The 24,913-nt window shown below is 41.6% G+C and overlaps 1 protein-coding gene across 1 annotated transcript in view; it reads left to right on the plus strand.

The window, feature by feature from the left end:
- The window catches only part of LOC309552573 (uncharacterized protein), a gene marked incomplete at both ends in the record, with an annotated part of 487,483 nt that overhangs the window by 38,011 nt on the left and 424,559 nt on the right, over window positions 1-24,913 (plus strand). Inside the window, 3 exons of the mRNA XM_082253522.1 lie at window positions 2,883-3,029; window positions 5,935-6,054; window positions 8,682-8,840. Of these exons, the coding sequence (XP_082109648.1) occupies window positions 2,883-3,029; window positions 5,935-6,054; window positions 8,682-8,840 (426 nt within the window). The remainder of the gene's footprint in view (window positions 1-2,882; window positions 3,030-5,934; window positions 6,055-8,681; window positions 8,841-24,913) is intronic.

A 24,913-nucleotide genomic window follows, 5' to 3' on the forward strand; every position in this document is an offset into this window, starting at 1 on the left:
GGAATAAGGCTATAACATAACAAAATGTGGAAAAAGTGAAGCGCTATGAATACTTTCTGGATGCATATAAAGTTTTTCAAGACCATTCCGATATTTATATAGGAGCTTGGGTTGAGGGGGTTTAGGGTGAGCACAGGAATTCTTGTATTTGCTTTCTGATTTTTCCTACTAGTTCTATAAATGGCCAGAATTTAACAACAAGAATTACCCCCCATAGACTTTCATAGTATTTGCTTTCAATTTTGGGTTCACTGAACTTTGAACAAGATTTAACAAATTAAACTGGGGAAGATTCGCCCTTCACTATCTGACAGTAATCATTCTTCCTTAGGTACACCTGAATGATAAATCCTTTTGTACATATATGTCATGTACTGTAACTGTTTTAGTTACTACAATGCACTATTAGAGACAGCATCCTGCTTGCTGAATATGTAGAACTGCTTATAAATTATGTAGGCCACCACACAAGAGAAGCTAGGAATGGTTTCATGTTTCCAAAACTTTAAAGAGACTTCTGACTACTAGACCCTCTTTTTCTCTTCAGCTTTCTTGCTGAATTTAGACACTTTTTTACAGAGATGGTCAAAAGAGGGTAAAAAATGATTTTGTAAAAGATGTAAAGGTAATTATAAACACAGGTTTCATAACCATGAGTGATTGGCCATTGCTTACACATAATAAAACAAAGAAGGTAAGCTATCAGTGTAACAGTATTTTCTTTTTAGTTATACTACGTCTGTTAGTTATACTATGGCAATTGGCCATAAAAGTGGTATGGGGTTCAGGGTACTGCCCTGGAGGACATGTATCAATAAAAAAAAAATGGTAAAATCGATAGTTTTTTCAGTAACGGTAATTTTAATGATGCTTACAGTGCCACAACAAAAAAATGAAAAATTCCTTTAAATATATTACCTGGGGGTCCCCTTAATGTGCAGGTAAAGTGGCACATCTGTAGCATGTATAGATCTTGCTGCAGCAAAAATAAAATTTCTAAAGAAAAAAAAAAGAGTCAAATCCCATTTAAAATGACAATCAACATGGGGACAAGGTGCTCTGGAGTGGGGGGGGGGGGTGGCAGAGCCCCCCCCCCCTGCCCCAGAGCATTCCCCCGCTATGTTGAGGGCATGTGGCCTGGTATGGTTCAGGTATGGTTCAGTATGTTTTTTTCTTAATTTCCTAATAGTCGGGAGCCAGCAATTGTAACCTTTATAACAATTGTAGTCCCTTGACATGTTTTTTTTTTCTTTAGAAAAGTATTTTTTGCTGTGGCATGTTTAATGCATGCTAAAGATGCACCACTTTACAGGCACATTAAGGGGATCCCTGTAACGTTCATGCGTTTTTGTTAGTGGATGGATTTACAGCTGCAGAATTATTACACTCAGTAGCCTTGTAGAGATTCTGTTGAAAAAACATATCCAACTCTCAGGACTTCATCACCGTGCACAGCCTGTTATATACCATATATATACTTAATTAGATGTTTAATGGAGGGATAGAATATATGAGGATGTATAGATGAGAGACAGGCTATTGTATGGTGAGCACTAGAAGTAGTATTAGGAGAGTTGCAGGTGATGGTAAAGCAGATAGGTTCTGATGTCAAGTATAGTGCAGATGGTAAGAGGACACAGATGGAGTATACTTAGACAGAGTAACCTAGTGCAAGGATAGTTGAAGGTAGTCCCAAGAGCTAACAGTCTATGCAGATGATAGTGAATAGATAGATACAGATAGTCTTGGTAATTGCAGTAGATGACAGTAGGAGATTGGTTAGTAAGAATCCCCTGTGGGGTACTTATCACTTAGATAGGTTAGTAGTAACAGTGTCCATTAGAGAGAGGTGATCCCGTAGCGAGATACGGATCACCAGCGAGGTTCCGGCTTCAGTTCAGCAAGGGAAAATGTCAGCAGCTCCGACTTCACAGGAGTAGGTGCGGTGAACATGTGGTTTGAACGAGCGATGAGTGAGAGCAAGCCGGCGATTGAAATAGCCGCTCATAGCGGCGCTCGGCAATGATGTCATCCGGTCTTAAAGGTATATGCATCTCTTGTTACACAAGATGGGACGCAGTTAGCAGAGGAGAAATATGGAAACAAGGGTACCAGAGGTACCAGAACATTACAATCCCCAAGGCACTACTTTTAAAGGATTTTTTTTTTTTTAACCTGCACTTTTTTTTTTGTTCAACTGTCAGCAGGGAAATCCATTGACAGCTGAAGACTCATCGGTTGTTAAGGGCGCCACGGCCGGCTTCCTGGCCCTGCTCCTTAATAAACAGCTTATACAGGGCGCAACATTGCATGGAGTTCATCGGGGCGAACAAACGGCGAACACCCTGCAAATTCGAACTCATGCTTGGGCCAAACCATTCGCCCATCCCTAGTAGTAACATCAAAAGATAATAAATTACAAAATTCAACCAGTTTGTCTTACAGCCCATTCAGACTGGCGCGACACGACTTTGTGGGGCGACTTCGGCGCAACTTGCACGGACTTCATATAATTGAAGTCAATGCAAGTCGCCTCCAGGTCGCCCCAAAGTAGTACAGGACCCTTTTTCTAAGTCGGAGCGACTTGTGTCGCTCCTATTAGAACGGGTCCTGTACAACTCAATGGCGAGCGATCGACCGTGACAAGTCGCGCTAGTCTGAATGGACTCTTAGTGGTCATTAGTTATGATTTTTTCCAAGACAAAATTTTGTCACCAGAGGTGACACCTGTTAATGTGCATGCTTTCATATATATTGCTACCTGCTGATGTTGTTTTACATTGTTGTTGTTTTACAAATTGTTGTTTTAAGAAGTTGTATGTGTACAGATTTTGTTTATTAATAATAATAATAATAATAATAATATTTTTTGACACATACAGAGGGAAATGCCCAAAACGTTAACCTGGCAGATAGCTATACTCAGTATATGATTCAAGGGCTGCGTCCAGACATGGAATATACTGTAACTGTCAACCCCATCTTTGTAGACATTGAAGGCCCTGTTCTTACTGCTAAAGCAACAACCTGTAAGTATTTTAATTGTATATTTTATGATCCAGTGATCCACTGATCCAATGTGATGCATTCACAACAATTGTCACAGTGCGCTCTATTCACAGAACCAGATGGCATGCTGTATTTAGGTGTTTTCTCAAATATCACATGAATCTGAAAATGTCTACTGCATTATGTGTTATTTACCGCATAAAGCAAAAACACTCAGGTAAATAACGCATAACACAGGAGTAAAAGTCTATTCACCAAAAAAAAAAATTGCATGTGGTAAATAAGTAGTGGTCCGGACATGTGATATTTACCGGTACTTGGTTGTTAAGGAACAGGTGGCCCCTGAGTCCTTAACAATTACAAATTGTGAAACAAACATGTTGGGTTCCCCCCAAATCCATACCAGGTCCTTTGGGTCTGGTATGGATTTTGAAGGGAACCCAAATTAAAAAACGTAAAAAAAAAATGGAGTGGGGTCCCCCTCAAAATATGAACCAAACCGTTATCTGAGCATGCAGCCTGTCGGGTCAGAAAAGGGAGAGGACAAATGAGTACACCGCCCCCTGAACCATACCAGGCCACATGCCCTCAACCTGGGGGAGGTGCATTGGGCCAAACATCTTGTCCTGTCCCCATGTTAATGGTGGACAAGGGCCTCTTCCCCACACGGTGGCCTGCTCCTTAACAACCATGACAGTTATTGGTTAAGGACGTTGGTGGCCGCCTGCTCCTTAAAGCAGAGTTCCACTCAAAAGTGAAACTCCGCTTATCTGCTTCCTCCCACTCTCCAGTGCCCCATTTGGCACCTTTAAGGGGGGAGGGGGGAATGGGTACCTGTCCCTCGGAAGTTCGGCCCCCTCCTTTTTCCTCCGCCACTGGGCCAATTACAAAGTGCAGTGCGCCTTGTGCTTTGCGCATGTGCAGTAGGGAACCAGCAGTGAAGCCTGCCAGGTTTCCTTACCCTGGATGGTGGCGACGGCAACTGAGACCCGATACGTAAATCGGCTTTGGGTACCTACATCACGGGCTCCCTGCACAGGTAAGTTCTACTATTTAAAAGTCAGCAGCTACAGTATTTGTAGCTGCTGACTTTTATTTTTTTTAAGGGGGGCAGAACTCCACTTTAACAACCAGCAAGTGACACCCTGTGGTAAGCATGCGTGGCCACCGCCAGCTGTAAATTACCGCAGGCTTTCATTACCAAAATACTGCATGCCATTTTTTAGTGAATGCTGAAAAACATTCCGAAAAACACTATGCGGTATCTTTCTGCATACTCAGATGTGCTAAGATACCGCTTTATGAATGTAGCCCAGTGTGATATATGGAAAGTTACAACTGTGTCTTCACACCAAAAAGTACAGGTAAGTGTACCTATGTGTTTCAAATAAGCATTAAGTTAAATGAAATGCTAGTTTGGAAACTAACATTAAACCATCCCTACAGTGTAATCGCCTAATAATTTATTCAGTAATCCATTTGCAATGATTACATTTGAAATGGGAAAGTCCTACCTCCATGCACTTCCATTCTTTGCATGTATGCTTGAGCCGCAGGTGTGCATTCAAAATGCATCAATTGATTACTTATCTTTACATCCCAGCAACTATAGCACCTTGGCACAAGGGCACATAAATAAAGTGAGGGGGTGGTGTTTAGGATGGAATATAAATAAATCCGTGCTAAGGATGTCAGAGGATAAATTAAATGTGTGCACAGGTAAGCTGCAGCCTCACTTAAAATATAGCCAAAAGGCTATATAAATATGTATGTAAATATGAAGTGGTGGCGCTGCTTATAAAGTGCAAATAGGTATATATAAATATATAAAAATGAAAAGAATATAAAATGTAGAAACACAGATGTGATTGAGGAATAAAAATATAAATATAAATGGTGGATATGTAAATAGTGCCACAATATGGTGAAAATCCAACATAAAATGGTATTGGGAATGAGTTAATATGGAATATATGAAAAAATAAAAAGTAAAATGAAGTAAAATATAAATAACCACCAAAGTGCGTAATATAAAGTGCAAAGTACTACAATATATATATCCTAGTATATACCTAAAATAATAATATCAGCATGTTGCAATAAAATGGTAAGAGAGTAACTTGAAATAATAATCGCCTATGTATTATTATTTCAAGTTACTCTCTTACCATTTTATTGCAACATGCTGATATTATTATTTTAGGTATATACTAGGATATATATATTGTAGTACTTTGCACTTTATATTACGCACTTTGGTGGTTATTTATATTTTACTTCATTTTACTTTTTATTTTTTCATATATTCCATATTAACTCATTCCCAATACCATTTTATGTTGGATTTTCACCATATTGTGGTGTTTAGGATGGTTGATCCTCCTCTCACACCTCTGCACATTGCGGATTGTGGATGGATAACCCATGCTTTGCAAATTAGTTTTGTGTGCATTACAACTCTCACTTGTAGTGTAGGGATAAGAACCCAGAGGTGATTACCATGCTCCTCTTAAAGGGGTCATGTCAACAGAGGACAAGAGCTAGGGATAGGCCTTCATTTGATTTTAGGATTTGTTCGAATGGGGAAGATTCAATAAAAGGGAATGGAAGAGAGAAGGATATTGTGATGTAAACAATAGATTTAAAGCAAAAAATGCCTTACATGCACTTTTATTCTTATGTTTATCCATGACCTGGTAAAGCAGTTACCTTTTTGGGGTCAACCATATAAAACTATTCATTTTCAGTTACACTTTTTCAAAATATCTCTTTGATAACTAATAATTATAAAGTAATTACAGGATAATCAATGCACCAGGAAATAATTGTTAATAAGTACATATTTGGCCTTTCTATTAACAAACATGAATCCAGCATATTTGTTTGATTTTTTAAGAGTTTTCCTAACTTTATTGATTTTTCTAGTGGCCTCAAGTTCAGTTCAAAGTGTTAAAGTGAGCGCAGTATCCATCAATACAGTAGTTATCACATGGAATGCAGTCCCTGGTGCTACTGGATATAGGATATCATATGGACCCACAGCAGGTAATGGATATATATAGGAAAATACAATATAGCTAATATTTATTTATGTAAGTTAGTCATAGCATATGCTATATACAGTATGTATAGTAATCATGCACTGTCATTTTCATGGAGAGGCATAGCCTGCTATTGCTAATTTCCTTCTGAAAGTGTTGGTTTCTTGGTTACTTTATTACACAGGCCCAGAGCAAGTAAGCAGCTAATGAAGTCAGCTGATCTAAATACAGTACTTGTTTAGGGTCAGTTACCCATAGGGTTGATTATCATGACAGCCAGTCAATTAGCATTTTCACCCTAAGATGAGCAACAGCAGCCCACATATTTTTTATGATTACATACGTTCTTTAAACTGTGTTCTGTGTTAACTGTAAAAATGATAATTATAAAAGATTGTGTAACGATGTATGGGCTTTGCTTGTTAAGAATCATACTTCATTATTATGTTTCTACAAACGACTATAACCGTTATTCCAGACTCATTGGACTGATATGTGGCAAGCGTTTTCATTATTAATGAAAGATTTTTTGAATTTTCAACCTAAATTCTCTTTGACTGAACCTGAACAGAGAGTAACTTCCCTCCGCCCAAACTAATATGCAATTGTTTTAAATGATGTTGATTTAGTTGCATCGAGTATATCAGAAAGTAGTCCTTTTGAAGGGAAACTAAAATGGTTTTAAATTTAGTTGCTTCTTATTTAGAAACTATGTTTTTTTTTAACTATTGTTCAATGCATTGGTTTCTGTTCATTTAAAATACATGTCTAAGGATCCCAGAGTGCTGTGGATTAGATTTAAGGTTACCATCCGTCTGGATTTCACAGACAGGATCGGATAGCAGCGGTTGTCAGCGGACATGTCATCGCTGACATCCGCTGCTCCATAGGGGTGAATGGAGCACCCGATCAGGTCTGCCTGAAAAACTGACAGGTGGACCTGATCGGAAAGCCAGTGTGAAAGGGGCCAAAGAGAACAAGAAATAAAATTAATATTGGCCAGGAATTCAAATACTTAGTTAATGTGATTTTAAACCTTTACATTTAAAAAAAAAGCATGTCATACTTACCATACAAAAGCATTGCACAGAGCAGCCCCAATCCTCCTTTTCTGGGGTCCTCCGCCTCTGCACCTGGCACTTGCTGCCTTTTGAGTATCCCTCCTAGCAAGCCACTGCTATGGGAGCACTCGTGCAGGCTTGCTCCCACTGGCTGCGTGCATAGACACAAACAGCAGGGCTTTGCCCCATCCCCTCTTCCCTCGTCATAGGATTTAAATGAAAGCAGTAGAAGCCAGTGGCTCCCTCTGCTATCAATCTGCCCTGTGAGGAGGTAGAAAGCTGAGAGGGCCACTGCTCTTGTGCACAGCTCTGGATCGAAATCAAGCTCAGGTAAGTATGAGAAGGGTCGGGGGGTTCCTGGGCACAGAAAGTTTTTTACCTAAATGCAGAGAATGTAATAAAGCTGTAGTAAACTCTGCTTGGACACTTGTACCTACAGGTAAGCTTATATTAAAGCTTACATGTAGGTACAAGGAATATCTCCTAAACGTGCACCATATAGGAGATTTTCAGTGTCTTTGCAGCCGATGATGTCACCAGCGCATGCACTCTGAAGGAATGGGATACTCGTGCCGTTCCTTCAAAGTTCTGTGTCATGGCCAAGACTCCCGCATGCATACAAGGGAGTGATAACTTTGAGGCTCGGCCAAATCAAGTGGCCACCTAGAAGGAAGACTGGGTGAAGATGGAAACCCTGTCAGCAGTGACAGTGCACAACTGGAGGGCTTTGTTTCAAAGTACGTCTTTCATGATGTGCTAGTATGTGGGGCAAACTAGCATATTATGACATTACTTGCAAGGAGTAGATTTTTATGTTTTTTTTAGTAAAGTTTACTACCACTTTAAGGTAAACAGCCTTAAGAGTTTTACCTATTTTAACCTTTGCTAATTTCACCAGTGTTCTGCTTTGCAATCTAAGCACTGAAAGTGTGAGCTCTCTAAACGATCCAGTTCTGGTGAGATAATTCAATTTACAGTCTCATTACCTTGGCAGGCGGTGTTTCGATCCAAATGACATCTTGCTGATCATAGAAAGCTTTAATCCAAAACTGTGCAGATCATAACAGATGAACATCATACTGTAACGGTCAAAAATCATAGTGTGTTCTAGCTCCCGCAGAATACAGTATATGTAATGAATGGAAGCTAAAGCTTGAAGAAGAAGGGTGGGACTTTATAACGCATCTCTTAAATATACAGTGAGATAGGGACAAAATTATTAAGGGCAAACAAACAGAAAATGCATGTGTAACACGATAACTAGCCTGCAGCCCCTTAACCTTGGTACCAACCATAAAAGCTGACAGAGAAGGTGGTTGTGAAAAAGTTGTAAATTGCCGGTATTGTTAGGACAGAGCCCCTGGGATTGACCAATATTTTTCCACTGAATGGCTTATAATATTCTAATATTCTTCCTTGCTTAGATGTCAACCTATACATGGTTTAAATTTGCATACATTTTAGTGTCAATTACACCTTTATTATGTGTAAAAATTTTGAAAAATGACAAATCACTACAAATTTCTTTTATCATTAACACATCACATTCTACTTTTCCTTAACTGCTTAGAGTTTTTTGGCAGAGACCGTCCCCGCCAGCTTGCACTGAATAGTACACTTACATCTTTTGAGCTGAAGAACCTGGCACACAACACGGAGTATGTCATCTCATTATATGTGCTCTTTGGTTCTGCTGTGGGACCAGGCATCTCCACTACTGCCAGAACATGTAAGTATAATTGATCATTCAGATAACTGGGTTGTCCTGTAAACTGCACGACAGTAGAACATATTTCAAAGAGAAGTGTTTTATTTTTAGGAGCCTGGAAAGCATGGCACCAGCGTTCAGCAGCGCTCTCACACTTTGAATGATTATTACTTGCAACATTATGGACAATGATATTACATTTTTATAATTTTTTTCACACAAATAAAGCTTTCCTTTGGTGGTATTAACCACTTTACCACCGGTGGATTGTGCAGCTTAAAGACCAGACCCCTTTTTTCAACTTGGCACTTTGTGACTTTAACTGATAATTGCTCAGTCATGCAATGTTGTACCTAAACGAAATTTACGTCCTTTTTTTCCCACAAACAGAGCTTTCTTTTGGTGGTATTTGATCGCCTCTGCGCTTTTTATTTTTTGCGATATTAATAAAAAAATAGCAAAAATTTTGCAAAAAAATGACATTTTCAAATTTGTCTTTTAAAAAATATCCAATATACTCAATTTATGTCATTTGTTTTGGCCAAAATATATTTAGCTACATGTCTTTGACAAAAAAAAAATCAATGAGCATATTTTTATTGGTTTGCGCAAAAGTTATAGCATCTACAAACTATGGTGTAAATAGTGAAATTTACGCAGCTTTAATTTCTGACTGCCTATCTCATTTCATGAAGTGCTAAAATGGCGGGGCAGTACAAAACCCCCCCAAACTACCACTTTTTGGAAAGTAGACATCCTAAGGAATGTCCTGACAGGCATGTTGAGCTCATTGAATATTTCATTTTTTTGTCACAGGTGTTTGAAAAATGACTAAAAAAAATTATTTTTTTTTTTACACAAAGTTGTCATTGAAATGATATATTGCTCACACATGCCATGGGTATATGTGTAATTACACCCGAAAATATTTTCTGCTGCTTCTCCTGAGTACAGGGATACCACATATGTGGGACTTTTTGGGAGCCTAGCTGTGTACGGGACCCCGAAAACAAATCACCACCATCAGAATTTCAAAGGGCGTACATTTTTCATTGCATTTTCTCACTACCTATAACGGTTTAGGAGGCCCTGAAATATCAAGATACCACAAAACCCCCCCCAAATGACCATATTTTGGAAAGTAGACACCCCAAGCTGTTTTCTGAGAGGCATGGTGAGTCCATGGAATATTTTATATTTTGCCACAAGTTTTGGGAAAATTACAATTTTTTTTTTAATTTTTATTTTTTACACAACGTTGTCACTAAAAGATAAATTTCTCACACATGACATGGGTATATGGGGAATGAGACCCCAAAATACATTCTGCCGCTTCTCCTGAGTATGGAGATACCCCATGTGTGAGACTTTTTGGGAGCCTAGCTGTGTACAGGACCGCAAAAGCCAATCAACACTCTCAGGTTTTCTAATGGCGTAAATTGTTCATGTCACCTCTGCACTACCTGTCAGTTTTGGAGGCCCTAAAATTCCAAGATAGCACAAAACCCCCCCAAATGACCCCATTTTGGAAAGTAGACACCCCAAGCTATTTGCTGAGAGGCATGGTGAATCCATGGAATATTTTATATTTTGCCACAAGTTCCGGGAAATATATATATATATATATATTTTATTTATTTTTTTTACACAAAGTTGTCAGTAAATGATATATTGCTCACACATGCCATGGGTATATGTGAAATGACACCCCAAAATACATTCTGCTGCTTCTCCTGAGTACAGGGATACTCCATGTGTGAGACTTTTTTGCAGTCTAGCCGAGTACAGGTCCCCGAAAACCAGTCCCCGCTTTCAGGCTTTCCAAGGGCGTAAATTGTTGATTTCACTCCTGACTACCTATCACAGTTTTGGAGGCCATGAAATGCCAAGACAGCACAACCCCCCCCCCCCCCCAAATGACCCCTTTTCGGAAATTAGACACCCTGAGCTATTTGCAGAGAGGCATGTTGAGTGTTTTGCAGATCTCACTTTTTGTCACAAAGTTTTGGAAATTGAAAAAAGAGGAAAAGAAATGCATTTTCCTGTTTTTTCTTCATTTTCCCAAAAAAATTAGAGCTGCAAAATACTCACCATGCCTCTCAGCAAATAGATTGGAGAGTCTACTTTGCAAAATGGGGTCATTTGGGGGGGTTTTGTGCCATCTTGGCTTTTTATGGACTTCAAAAGTGTGATAAGTAGTAAGGAGTGAGATCAACAATTTACGCCCTTAGAAAGCCAAAAGGTGCGCATTGGTTTTCCGGGTCCTGTATGCGGCTAGACTGGCAAAAAGTCTCACACATGGGGTATCATTGTACTCAGGAGAAGCAGCAGAATGTATTTTGGGGTGTCATTTCACATATACCCATGGCATGTGTGAGCAATATATAATTTACTGACAACTTTGTGTAAAAAAAAAAAAAATTTTCCCGAAATTTGTGGCAAAATATAAACTATTCCATGGACTCACCATGCTTCTCAGCCAATAGCTTGGAGTGTCTACTTTGCAAAATGGGGTCATTTGGGGGGGTTTTGTGCTATCTTGAAATTTCAGGGCCTCTGAAACTGTGACAGGTAGTCAGGGGTAAAATCAGCAATTTACGCCATTAGAAAACCTGAAGATGTGGACTGGTTTTCGGGGTCGCGTACACAGCTAGGCTCCCAAAAAGTCTCACACATGTGGTATCCCTGTACTCAGGGGAAGCAAAAGAATGTATTTTGGGGTGTCATTTCACATATTCCCATGGCATGCGTGAGCAATATATCATTTAGTGACAACTTTCTGTAAAAAAACAACAACAAAAAAAAAAATAATAATTTTCCCGAAACTTGTGGCAAAATATAAAATACTCCATGGACTCACCATGCCTCTCAGAAAATAGCTTTGGGTGTCTACTTTTCAAAAAGGGGTCATTTGGGGGGTGTTTGAACTGTCCCGGCATTTTATGCACAATCTTAGCCACACATCACCCACTCTTCTAACCACTTGAAAACCAAACCTTTTCTGTGCCTTTTTGTTTACATGAAAAAATATTTTTTTTTTACTAGAAAATTACTTTGAACCCCCAAACATTATATATTTCTTTAAAGCAGAGGCCCTATAGAATAAAATGGTGGATGTTGCAAATTTTTTTGTCACACGGTATTTGCGCACAGATTTTCCAAACGCAATTTTTGCGAAAAAAATAAATTTTTTTAAATTTATTGCACAAATACACTATATAATTCCATTTTTTTTGGTAAAATTTAAAAGATGATCTTATGCCGAGTACATAGACACCTAACATGACATGCTTTAAAAATTGCGCATGCCTGTGCAGCAGCAAAAACATACGTACATTTTTAAAAACCTTTAAAAAGTCTCTACAGGTTACCACTTTAGACTTACAGAGAAGGTCTACTGCAAGAATTACTGCACTCGATCTGGCGATCACGGCGATACCTCACATGCATGCTGCAATTGCGGTTTACATATGACACTAGACCAATGCTTGCGTGCGCCATTGCGCGCAAGCACGGGGGGAAAGGGGGGGGCTCGATTTTTTTTTTTCTTTTGATTTTTTTATGTTATTTTGACACCTTTCCTTTCATTTTTTTTAAATCATTTTTATTGTTATTACAGTGAATTTAAATATCCCCTATGATAGCAATCTGTAGTGACAGGTACTCTTTTTTTAAAAAATTGGGGTCTTTTAGACTCTAGATCTCTCCTCTGACCTTAACGCATCTGACCACGCCAAAATTGGTGTGATAAAATACTTTCCCAATTTCCCAATGGCCCTGTTTATTTCTGGCGAAACAGAAGTCATGAAATGCTCGTAGCCTCCGGCATCTTAGGCCATAGAGATAAATGGAGCCATTCTCATCTCCAATTAGCTCTATGGTTAGATAATTGAACCACCGGCTGCACTCTCGGGTTAACCGGTGGGACAGGAGAGCCCGAGAAAAACCACGGAAGGCTGCGGAAGGCGGCGGTGGGGGGGGAGGCCCCTCCCACTGCATGTAAAAGCAGTCTAGCGGCCAATTACCTGCTAGGATTGCTTTTACATGTAAGCCGACCGCTGGCTGTAAAAAACGATACCAAGATGATGCCTAAATCTGCAGGCATCATCCTGGTATAACCACTCAAAGTCCAACAACGTACCAGTACATTGCTGGTCCTTGTTTGGCATATAGGTTTTTTTTTTTTTTTCATGCAGCCTGTGGGCTGAACGGAAAAAAAAGAGAACCTATCCGAAATCAGCACAGGAATAATGCGTAGTATTACTCATCATTAACCGCCCAAACAGCCACCCACTGAATTTAATGATGGGTATACACGACACTATCCACGTATACCAAAATAGGATTTTAACTGCAGTGCTGAAATCAGAAAATCACCACAGCTGCTATCAGCAAAGGTATTCATATATGCTGAGCGCAAACACTGTTTGTGTCAGAATATATAAAATCAATGCGTGGTAGCCGACGAGTACCTGCAAGAGAAACAGGTCACAAAAGAATGAAAAAACAAACAAAGGACATTAAAAGTACAATAAGAAGAGTAGAAGGACATATAAAATGACTGACACAACAACAGTTTTTGGATCCTTTTATTTTTCTTTCTAACTGTTTCTTGATGTCTTGATTTGGGACTGCGATCTTCCAGCTTGGGTCTCTCAAAATGGACATCCAACATCCTTCGAGACCCTGTGTTTGTGTGCCCTACACTGTGTCGTGCTGTACCCTACACTAATACTCCACTAGTGTATGGTAGCGCTCAAAACATTCCCCGATGCAGAGACCAGGTTGGTCAGGACATTTGGGACAAAAATAACGGGTGTCACGCCTACATCCGCGCCTGCTACAGACACAATATCTTTTTTGGGGGTATCTTTGGGTAGGGGTACTCGGGAGGACATAAGAAAAATGCCTCTCATGCAGCCGGCTCACTGCATCTGGAAGGGGAAGTTGGGAAGGCATGCCTCCTGGGTACAGGTAGGCAAGGATGATCTCTTCCTGGAATTCCCGGAAAGATCCAGTTCGTCCTGACGCCCTGTATAGGACAAAGACGTTCAGCATAGCCAATTGGTAAAGGTAAACAGACACTTTTTTGTACCAGCGTCTGGCTTTACGGGCAACTAAATACGGCGCCAAAAGCTGGTCGTTAAGGTCCACCCCTCCCATGTTAAGGTTATATTCGTGGACACAGAGGGGTTTCTCCACAACGCCAGTTGCCGTAGTGATTTGGATCGTCGTGTCTGCGTGAAGGGAGGACAGAACATAAACATCCTGTGTATCCTTCCACTTCACCGCAAGCAATTTGTCAGTTTTCAAGCAGGCTCTCGCCCCCCTGACTAAGACGGGAATTTACAAGCCGTTGGGGGAAGCCCCGGCGATTAGGTCGCACAGTGCCACATGTGCCAATTTGTAAATCGAGAAGGTGACTAAATAGTGGCACGCTTGTATAAAAGTTGTCCACGTACAAATGGTACCCCTTTCCGGATAAGGGTGACACCAAGTCCCAAACAATCTTACCGCTGCTCCCTATGTAGTCTGGGCAGTTCGGGGGCTCCACACAGCTATCTTTTCCCTCATAGACTCGGAAACTAACTGTATAGCCTGTGGCCCTGTCACACAATTTATACAGTTTGACCCCGTACTTGGCATGCTTGCTGGGGAGGTACTGTTTCTCAGCAAGGCGCCCAGTAAATTTAATCAGGGACTCGTCAACACAGACAACTTGTTCGGGGGTAAACAAGGCTGCAAACCGCTGATTGAAGTGGTCTATGAGGGGCCGAATTTTGTGGAGCCGATCGTATTCAGGGTCTCCCCGAGGATGACAGATTTAATTGTCGCTGAAATGCATAAATCGCAGAATTTGCTCATATCTCCCCCTGGACATGGAGGCAGAGTACATGCGCATATGGTGAACTGGGCTAGTGGACCAATATAGCCGCAATTCACTCTGTTTAGTTATGCCCATGTGGAGGGAAAGGCCCAGAAAGATTTTAAATTCGGAAACCGTTATAGGTTTCCAGCCGAATTGTCTGGCAAGGGGCGAATTTGGGTTGGCGGCGATGAACTGTTGTGCAAGATCTTCCGTGAAGAACAGCTCATAAAAGTTCGGGGGGTTCCTGGGCACAGACAGTTTTTTACCTAAATGCAGAGAATGTAATAAAGCCGTAGTAAACTCTGCTTGGACACTTGTACCTACAGATAAGCTTATATTAAAGCTTACATGTAGGTACAAGGAATATCTCCTAAACGTGCACCATATAGGAGATTTTCAGTGTCTTTGCAGCCGATGATGTCACCAGCGCATGCACTCTGAAGGAATGGGATACTCGTGCCGTTCCTTCAAAGTTCTGTGTCATGGCCAAGACTCCCGCATGCATACAAGGGAGTGATAACTTTAAGGCTCGGCCAAATCAAGTGGCCACCTAGAAGGAAGACTGGGTGAAGATGGAAACCCTGTCAGCAGTGACAGTGCACAACTGGAGGGCTTTGTTTCAAAGTACGTCTTTCATGATGTGCTAGTATGTGGGGCAAACTAGCATATTATGACATTACTTGCAAGGAGTAGATTTTTATGTTTTTTTTAGTAAAGTTTACTACCACTTTAAGGTAAACAGCCTTAAGAGTTTTACCTATTTTAACCTTTGCTAATTTCACCAGTGTTCTGCTTTGCAATCTAAGCACTGAAAGTGTGAGCTCTCTAAATGATCCAGTTCTGGTGAGATAATTCAATTTACAGTCTCATTACCTTGGCAGGCGGTGTTTCGATCCAAATGACATCTTGCTGATCATAGAAAGCTTTAATCCAAAACTGTGCAGATCATAACAGATGAACATCATACTGTAACGGTCAAAAATCATAGTGTGTTCTAGCTCCCGCAGAATACAGTATATGTAATGAATGGAAGCTAAAGCTTGAAGAAGAAGGGTGGGACTTTATAACGCATCTCTTAAATATACAGTGAGATAGGGACAAAATTATTAAGGGCAAACAAACAGAAAATGCATGTGTAACACGATAACTAGCCTGCAGCCCCTTAACCTTGGTACCAACCATAAAAGCTGACTGAGAAGGTGGTTGTGAAAAAGTTGTAAATTGCCGGTATTGTTAGGACAGAGCCCCTGGGATTGACCAATATTTTTCCACTGAATGGCTTATAATATTCTAATATTCTTCCTTGCTTAGATGTCAACCTATACATGGTTTAAATCTGCATACATTTTAGTGTCAATTACACCTTTATTATGTGTAAAAATTTTGAAAAATGACAAATCACTACAAATTTCTTTTATCATTAACACATCACATTCTACTTTTCCTTAACTGCTTAGAGTTTTTTTGGCAGAGACCGTCCTGACGCCCTGTATAGGACAAAGGCGTTCAGCATAGCCAATTGGTAAAGGTAAACAGACAGCGTCTGGCTTTACGGACAACTAAATACGGCGCCAAAAGCTGGTCGTTAAGGTCCACCCCTCCCATGTTAAGGTTATATTCGTGGACACAGAGGGGTTTCTCCACAACGCCAGTTGCCGTAGTGATTTGGATCGTCGTGTCTGCGTGAAGTGAGGACAGAACATAAACATCCCGTGTATCCTTCCACTTCACCGCAAGCAATTTGTCCGTTTTCAAGCAGGCTCTCGCCCCCCGACTAAGACGGGAATTTACAAGCCGTTGGGGGAAGCCCCGGCGATTAGGTTGCACGGTGCCACATGCGCCAATTTGTAAATCGAGAAGGTGACTAAATAGTGGCACGCTTGTATAAAAGTTGTCCACGTACAAATGGTACCCCTTTCCGGATAAGGGTGACACCAAGTCCCAAAAAATCTTACCGCTGCTCCCTATGTAGTCTGGGCAGTTCGGGGGCTCCACACAGCTATCTTTTCCCTCATAGACCCGGAAACTAACTGTATAGCCTGTGGCCCTGTCACACAATTTATACAGTTTGACCCCGTACTTGGCAAGCTTGCTGGGGAGGTACTGTTTCATAGCAAGGCGGCCAGTAAATTTAATCAGGGACTCGTCAACACAGACAACTTGTTCGGGGGTAAACAAGGCTGCAAACCGCTGATTGAAGTGGTCTATGAGGGGCCGAATTTTGTGGAGCCGATCGTATTCAGGGTCTCCCTGAGGACGACAGATTTAATTGTCGCTGAAATGCATAAATCGCAGAATTTGCTCGTATCTCCCCCTGGACATGGAGGCAGAGTACATGCGCATATGGTGAACTGGGCTAGTGGACCAATATAGCCGCAATTCACTCTGTTTAATTATGCCCATGTGGAGGGAAAGGCCCAGAAAGATTTTAAATTTGGAAACCGTTATAGGTTTCCAGCCGAATTGTCTGGCAAGGGGCGAATTTGGGTTGGCGGCGATGAACTGTTGTGCATATAAATTTGATTGATCCACAATAGATCTGTAAAGATCTTCCGTGAAGAACAGCTCATAAAAGTTCAGGGGCGTAAAACCAGCTGTCTCCACGTGGATTCCAGGTTGGGCGGTGAATGGGGGAAGTACTGGCGCTGTAGAATCAGTGGGTTGCCAATTGGGATATGCCAGCGCATCAGGGAGGGCACTATGGGCTCTACGGGCCTGTCTACGAATACGCGGTGGCTGCGGGCCACTACTTGTGCTAGCCACCGCACCAGCTTCAACTGCACTTAGGGGACTCGCCACGTCACCAGGTGATACTGCAGTGCTGGTTGTACTAGGTCCAGGGTGTACTAGGCCGCTGGCGCTTGCCAGGTCACCAGAAAAATGAGCGGCACTAGTAACCACACTCTGCTCCATACGAGCACCCTGCGATTCCTGCATCTCAACAACTCCAGAATGGGGTCGGGTACGCCTGGGTCTAACAGGGACCCATCTGTCGTCTGAGCTATCTGTCAGGGAGCCGCTGCTGTCATCTGGTTTGTATACTGACAGTAATTCGGTCACTGTAGCTTCCCCATCACTATCAGATGACACGGCCAGTATACTATAAGCCTCTTCACCACTGTACAAACGTTTAGACATTTTGGTAACTAAATTTACCTGTACAGTGGTGTTGACTCACAGCAGGTAATAAAAGCACCTGGTTGTCAAGGACTATTTCAAGCGCTACCAAAAAAACTGCTAATGCTAGCAGGGATCAGGCCTGACTCTGCTGACACAGCGGTTTTGTGTGTTGTGTTTTTTTGTAAGTGACAGTAATCTATTGATTACTACACTTGCCTGGGTGAAAGGGTTAAACGCAGGTGCTGGCCGGAATCAGTGCTGATCGTGCAAACACCGCGTTTTGGGAACCCTAAACTATGGGGGCGCTAGTATAGTTCTGATCAGATCAGATATTGATCTGTTCAAACACTATACTAGTAATGGAAGTGTATGTGCGTGTGTGTGTGTGTGGTAATCAAGGGGTATTTCTAACTATGCGCTGGGGATCTGGGGGGGGGGGGTGGCGGGGACCCTAAACCTCCTTTGGGAAAGAAACGAACTCGCTAGCGCAACCTCAAGTCACAATCACACTAATACAAAATACAGTAAAAACACTATATTATGTGTGTATTAGTGTGCAATGTGACAGGGGGGAAGGGGTTAACTGGATGTGATCAGGGGGGGATCAGGGGGTTAAATCTTTATTGGAAGGGGCTGGCGGGTATCCTAAGGATAAAAGGAACGGTGGCAAGCGCTAAACCTGGTCACAAGTCACACTTATACGGGTATATAGAAAATGCTATATACTGTATACAGTGTGTGTTGTGGCAGGGGGTGTAGGGGTGATCAGGGGGGGGGGGTCAGGATGTTAAATCTTAATTGGGTGGGTGGGGGGGACCCTAAACCTTCTTGGGACAGAAACGTAGTCGCCTGCGCTAATTCTGATCACAATCACACTAATACAAAAATACAAAAACACTGTATATTACGTTTGTATTAGTGCTTATGTGACAGAGGGTGTAGGGGTTAACTGGCGGTGATCAGAGGGGGTCAGGGGGGATCAGAGGGTTAAATCTTTATTAGGGGGGGTGGCGGGTAATTCAAGTGGAAAAGGGGGGGTCACAAGCGCTACCCCTGACCACAAATCACACTTATACGGGTATATAGCAAAATGCTATATACTGTATACGGTGTGTGTTATGGCAGGGGGTGTAGGGGTGATCAGGGGGGGGGGGTCAGGGGGTTAAATCTTTATTGGGCGGATGGCGGGGACCCTAAACCTTCTTGGGACAGAAACTTAGTCACCTGCGCTAATTCTGATCACAATCACACTAATACAAAAATACAAAATCACTGTATATTACGTTTGTATTAGTGCTGATGTGACAGAGGGTGTAGGGGTTAACTGGTGGTGATCGGGGGGGTCAGGGGGGATCAGAGGGTTAAATCTTTATTAGGGGGGGTGGCGGGTAATTTAAGTGGAAAGGGGGGGTCGCAAGCGCTACACCTGACCACAAATCACACTTATACGGGTATATAGGTAAATGCTATATGCTGTATATAGTGTGTGTTGTGTCAGGGGCTGTAGGGGTTAATCGGGGGGGGGCAATCGGGGGGTAAATGTGCCTATCTAGCTGTGTGTGACTGTGTTTGGTGCAGTACTTACAGTTAGATGTGCTCTCTTCTCCAGATGAATCCAAAAAGGTTCATGGGAGAAGAGGGCACGTCTTTTCTGAGTCTGTGTTTACATTTCACAGACTCAGAACAGAAGCTGATTGGGCAGGACCGATCTACAGGTCCAGGCCAAAAATCATTGGCCTGGACCTGATGACTGATCGGTTCTGAACCCAATCGAGCCATCGGTGTCGGCGGGGACGCGCAGGAGCGCGCACAGGACCGGCGGCAAGTAGCGACGTAGACCTACGTCACTCTGCCTGGCCGGGGCTGACTGCCGCAGTAAATATACTTTGCGCAGTCGGCAAGTGGTTAATTCACCACTGGGTTTTCTATTTTTTGTGCTATAAGCGAAAAAATAAAAGCCCACATTTTTTGAAAAAAAAAAAAAAAAAAAGAATTTTCTGTTATAAAATTAAAAAGTAACATAATAATAAAATAAGTAAAATAGAAGTAATTTTTTATTTATACATATTGACCACAATTTATACTACTCAATTTCTTTGGTAAGAATAACCCAAATCAGTGTATGTTATTTGGTCTGTGTAAAAGTTATAGAGTCTACAAGACATAGTACAAGTCCATGAAAATTGATCACACCTGATGTACCGATTGATCTACTGACTTTCATTTCTTGAAGCCCTTGTATGCCAGGATAGTGCAAATATCCTCAAAATTACCCCTTTACACACAGCCAAGTGCACAGTCATCCGCTCAATATACAATGACCAGGATAGGTGATATGCTTTTGTATTTATTGGTAGAACTTGGATAGGAGAAGGCTTTAGTGGGATACTCCATCTTTAACTATGCACAGAGGAGAACAACACTCACTTAGCATGACTTGATTGAACTGAATATTAGACCCTCTGATGAACTATACTGCATGTGTATGGAAGATAAAGTCCTTTGCTGTTTCTGGCAGCAGACTCAATGAACACCGACTCTTCAGGATATTAACCAGTATCCTCCTTAGCTGTCACCCTTCCACTGAATTCGCTAGCTTAAAGGAATGGCCCTCGTAAAAAAAAGGCCACTAAACGTGCAGCTGTACTCACAGTAACCAGGAACAGATCCTTCCAGGTATATCCCCCTCTCTTTCAGCTCTGCAGGACATCTAGTTTGCAGCTTCTGTAACTCTGGCCCACAGGTCATCCACCTGAGGCCACATGGCAGCCTGTACAGAGAAGGGGCAGCAGCCCCCTCCCTCCGGGACCCCACTCTCCAACCAAAGACCCCATGCACACATGCTCCCTTGGTACAAAAACAGTCACTCAGCATGCTTTGAGGCACTTTCCACTGCCAATGGCCAGGGCTGCATCTACACCCATGCTCCTATTTGTCAGGTTTCCTCCCACTGTCCAATATACCTATATCACATCCTATTGGACCAGTGTAAAACAGACAGACAACATGAGCAGCATCTGATCACATTGAGCAGACCCTATTAATGGTTTACTGCTCCCTGTTAAGCAGAGAATACTTAAATATGCCTGACAGTTCCTTTGGTAAGCAGGGAAACCCAAAAACGATGCACTCTCCAGCACCACCCTAGGAGGGGGCTACAAAGGTATTTTGTAAGAGACATTTTTTTTATTTTATTTCTCACACAAAGCACAGGCATACTTATAATTAAACCACAAAACACATTCTGCCATTCTGCACGTGTTTGAGAATTTTTCTTAGCGTAGATGCATAGAAGGGGCCCAAAATCTAAGGAGCACCTTCTGGTAATCCAGGGGCATAAATTACGTATTTAATTTCCTGACTACCTATCACAGTTATGGAGGTCCTGGAGCACCAGGACAGTGGAAACACTCAAAAAATTACCCCATTTAAAAAGAAAACAGTCCAAGGCATTTACTGAAAGGCATAGTGAGTAAATTTTTGCCAAACATTTTTGGAAAATGCAGAAAAAGAAATTATTATAATTTTTTTTTTATACACAAACCTGCCAAATAATACAGCATGTACATACCCATAATTACACCCTAAAATACATCCTGATACTACTCCTGAGTATGGCGATAACACATGTGTGAGGCTATTTCACTGTCAGGGCTGAGTTTAACAACTTCAGCTGCAGGCCTTTTTCTGGCACTTTTTGTTCACCTATATTTTTAGCAGAGGCCCTAGAGAATAAATTGGTGATTGTTGCAAATTTTTATGTGGTTTTTCAAAAGCAATTTTTTGGGGAAAAAATACACTTTTTTGAATCTTAATGAAAAAACGCAATACATAACCAAGTTTGTTTGCAAGGTATAAAAGATGATGTTATGCTGAGTAAATTGATACCAAACATGTCACATTTTAAAATTGTGCATGCCTGTGCAACGGCGACAAAAAAGACATACATTTTACTATCCATAGGCAACACTTTAAAAATCTTTACATGTTACCACTTTAGATTTACACAGGTGGTCTGGTGCTATAATTACTGCCCATGATCTGATATTCACAGTGATACCTCACATGTGTGGGGCGATCGCTGTTTGAGCACATGCTGCGTGCCCAATGCATGCGTTCGCTTTTGTGTGTGAGCATGGGGAGATGGGGCACTTTAAAAAATGTTTTTTTTTTTTTATTTATTTTTTTACACTGTCACTTTAATTTTTTTATCACTTTTATTGCTGTCACAAGAAATGCAAATATTCCTTGTGACTGCTATGGGCATGTGACAGGTACTCTTTATGGAGAGATCTGGGGTCTTTAAGATCCCAGATCCCTCCTCTTCCCTGAAAAGCATTTGGATCATAGCAAGATCACTGTGATCAAATTCTCTTGGTTAGCCGGTAGGATTGCTTTTTCAAGAGAGCCGACCATGGACTCTGCAGCTGCAGGCATCATCCCAGTTTAACCACTTGAACTCCAGCGATGTACGGCGACAATCAGCAACAACATTGCTGGCTTACACTGGTGTAGTGACACTTAAACTGGTGTAAACAGAGACACTAAGTGGTATGGTGATTATTAAAGACGTTGTGAGTGGGTGGAAGTGATTGGGGACAATGATTGGTGTGGCAGTGTGGTACAATGTCACCATAGTGTAAGGCCCCTTTCACATGGGAAGGACTCCATGAGGAGGATCTGCAATCCCCACTGAGCAGGTTGATGACAGGTCCGTGTACATTCCACTTATGTTACACAGATACAGTTTTCTCTCCTCTATGGGCGGTTGGATGTAAATGGACCGCCTGTCTGTTTACACCCAACTGCCATCTGATCTGATCTGCCCAGGTGGAGGAGAATGGATCCTCATGTTTTTGTTTTTAGCAGATCGGAATGGATTGGATGTAGACGAGTTCAAATAGATACAGTCCATTTACATCCACCACACCATAGAGGAGAACGGAGGGTCCAATCTGGAATGTCTGAAAAATGGACAGGCAGACCAGATCGGACTGTCTGTGTGAAAGGGGCATAAGAAAGAAGGTATAAATATACATATACATATATATATATATATATATATATATATATATATATATAGTATCTCACAAAAGTGAGTACGCCTCTCACATTTTTGTAAATATTTTCTTATATCTTTTCACGTGACAACACTGAAGAAATTACACTTTACTACAATGTAAAGTAGTGAGTGTACAGCTTGTATAACATGGTAAATTTGGTGTCCCCTCAAAATAACTCAACACACAGCCATTAATGTCTAAACCGCTGACAACAAAAGTGAGAACACCCCTAAGTGAAAATGTCCAAATTGGGCCCAAAGTGTCAATATTTTGTGTGGCTTATGTTCCAGCACTGCCCTAATGCTCTTGGGCATGGAGTTCACCAGAGCTTCACAGGTTGTCACTGGAGTCCTCTTTCATTCCTACATGACGACATCAAGGAGCTTGTGGATGTTAGAGACTTTGCACTTCTCCAGCTTCCATTTGAGGACGCCCCACAGATGCTCAATAGGGTTTAGGTCTGGAGACATGCTTGGCCAGTACATCACCTTTACCCTCAGCTTCTTTAGCAAGGCAGGGGTCGTCTTGGAGGTGTGTTTGGGGTCGTTATTATGTTGGAATACTGCCCTGCGGCCCGGTCTCTGAAGGGAGGGGGATCATGCTCTTTTTCAGTATATCACAGTACATGTTGGCATTCATGGTTCCCGCAATGAACTGTAATTCCCCAGTGCTGGCAGCACTCATGCAGCCACAGACCATGACACTCCCACCACCATGCTTGACTGTAGGCAAGACACACTTGTCTTTGTACTCCTCACCTGGTTGCCGCCACACACGCTTGACACCATCTTAACCAAATAAGTTTATCTTGGTCTCATCAGACCACAGAACATGGTTTCAGTAATCCATGTCTTTAGTCTGCTTGTCTTCAGCAAACTGTTTGCGGGTGTTCTTCTGCATTATCTTTAGAAGAGGCTTCCTTCTGGGATGACAGCCATGCAGACCAATTTGATGCACTGTATGGCGTATGGTCTGAGCACTGACAGGCTGACCCCCCACCCGCAGCACTCATATGTCTATTTCCCAAAGACAACCTCTGGATATGACGCTGAGCACATGCACTCAGCTTCTTTGGTCGACCATGGTGAGGCCTGTCCTGAGTGGAACCTGTCCTGTGTGGAACCTGTCCTGTAAAACCACTTTATGGTTTTGGCCACTGTGCTGCAGCTCAGTTTCAGGGTCTTGGCAATCTTCTTATAGCCTAGGCCATCTTTATGTAGAGCAACGATTCTTTTTTTCAGATCCTCAGAGAGCTATTTGCCATGAAGTGCCATGTTGAACTTCTACTAACCATAATGAGAGAGTGAGAGCAATTAACACCAAATTTAGCACACCTGCTCCCCATTCACACCTGAGACATTGTAACACTAATGAGTCACATTACCCCGGGAAGGGAAAATAGCTAATTAGGCCCTATTTGGACATTTTCACTTAGGGGTGTACTCACTTTTGTTGCCAGCAGTTTAGACATTAATGGCTGTGTGTTGAGTTATTTTGAGGGGACAGCAAATTGACACTGTTATACAAGCTGTAAACTCACTACTTTACATTGTAGCAAAGTTTCTTCAGTGTTGTCACATGAAAAAATATTTCTAAAATATTTACAAAAATGTGAGGGGTGTACTCCTCACTTTTGTGAGATACTGTGTGTGTGTGTGTGTATATATATATATATATATATATATATATAAATAAATAAATATATATATATATATATATATATATATATATATATATATATATATATATACACTAGCAGTGCAGTCTTACCATAGTACTACACTAGGGAATTGATAGTTTTTTTTTTGTTTTTTTTTGCACTATGATTGCTTATACAGCCATAATGGCTGTATAAACAATAATTTTTGATAGTTCTTGCCTCTATTCCTGGGATCAGCTGTAATTGGCTACAGCTGGTTACATGGTACAGTAAGGCAGTGCTTGGCCCTGTATCATGTGATCACTGTAACCAATCACAGAGCTCACAGTAGTTCTGAATGGCTGCATCGATGGCAGCCATCTGTACTACTGGCCACGTGATT

The sequence above is a fragment of the Pelophylax lessonae genome (genome assembly GCF_965119305.1).
Source record: "Pelophylax lessonae genome assembly, chromosome: 4".
Taxonomy (NCBI): Eukaryota; Metazoa; Chordata; class Amphibia; order Anura; family Ranidae; genus Pelophylax; species Pelophylax lessonae.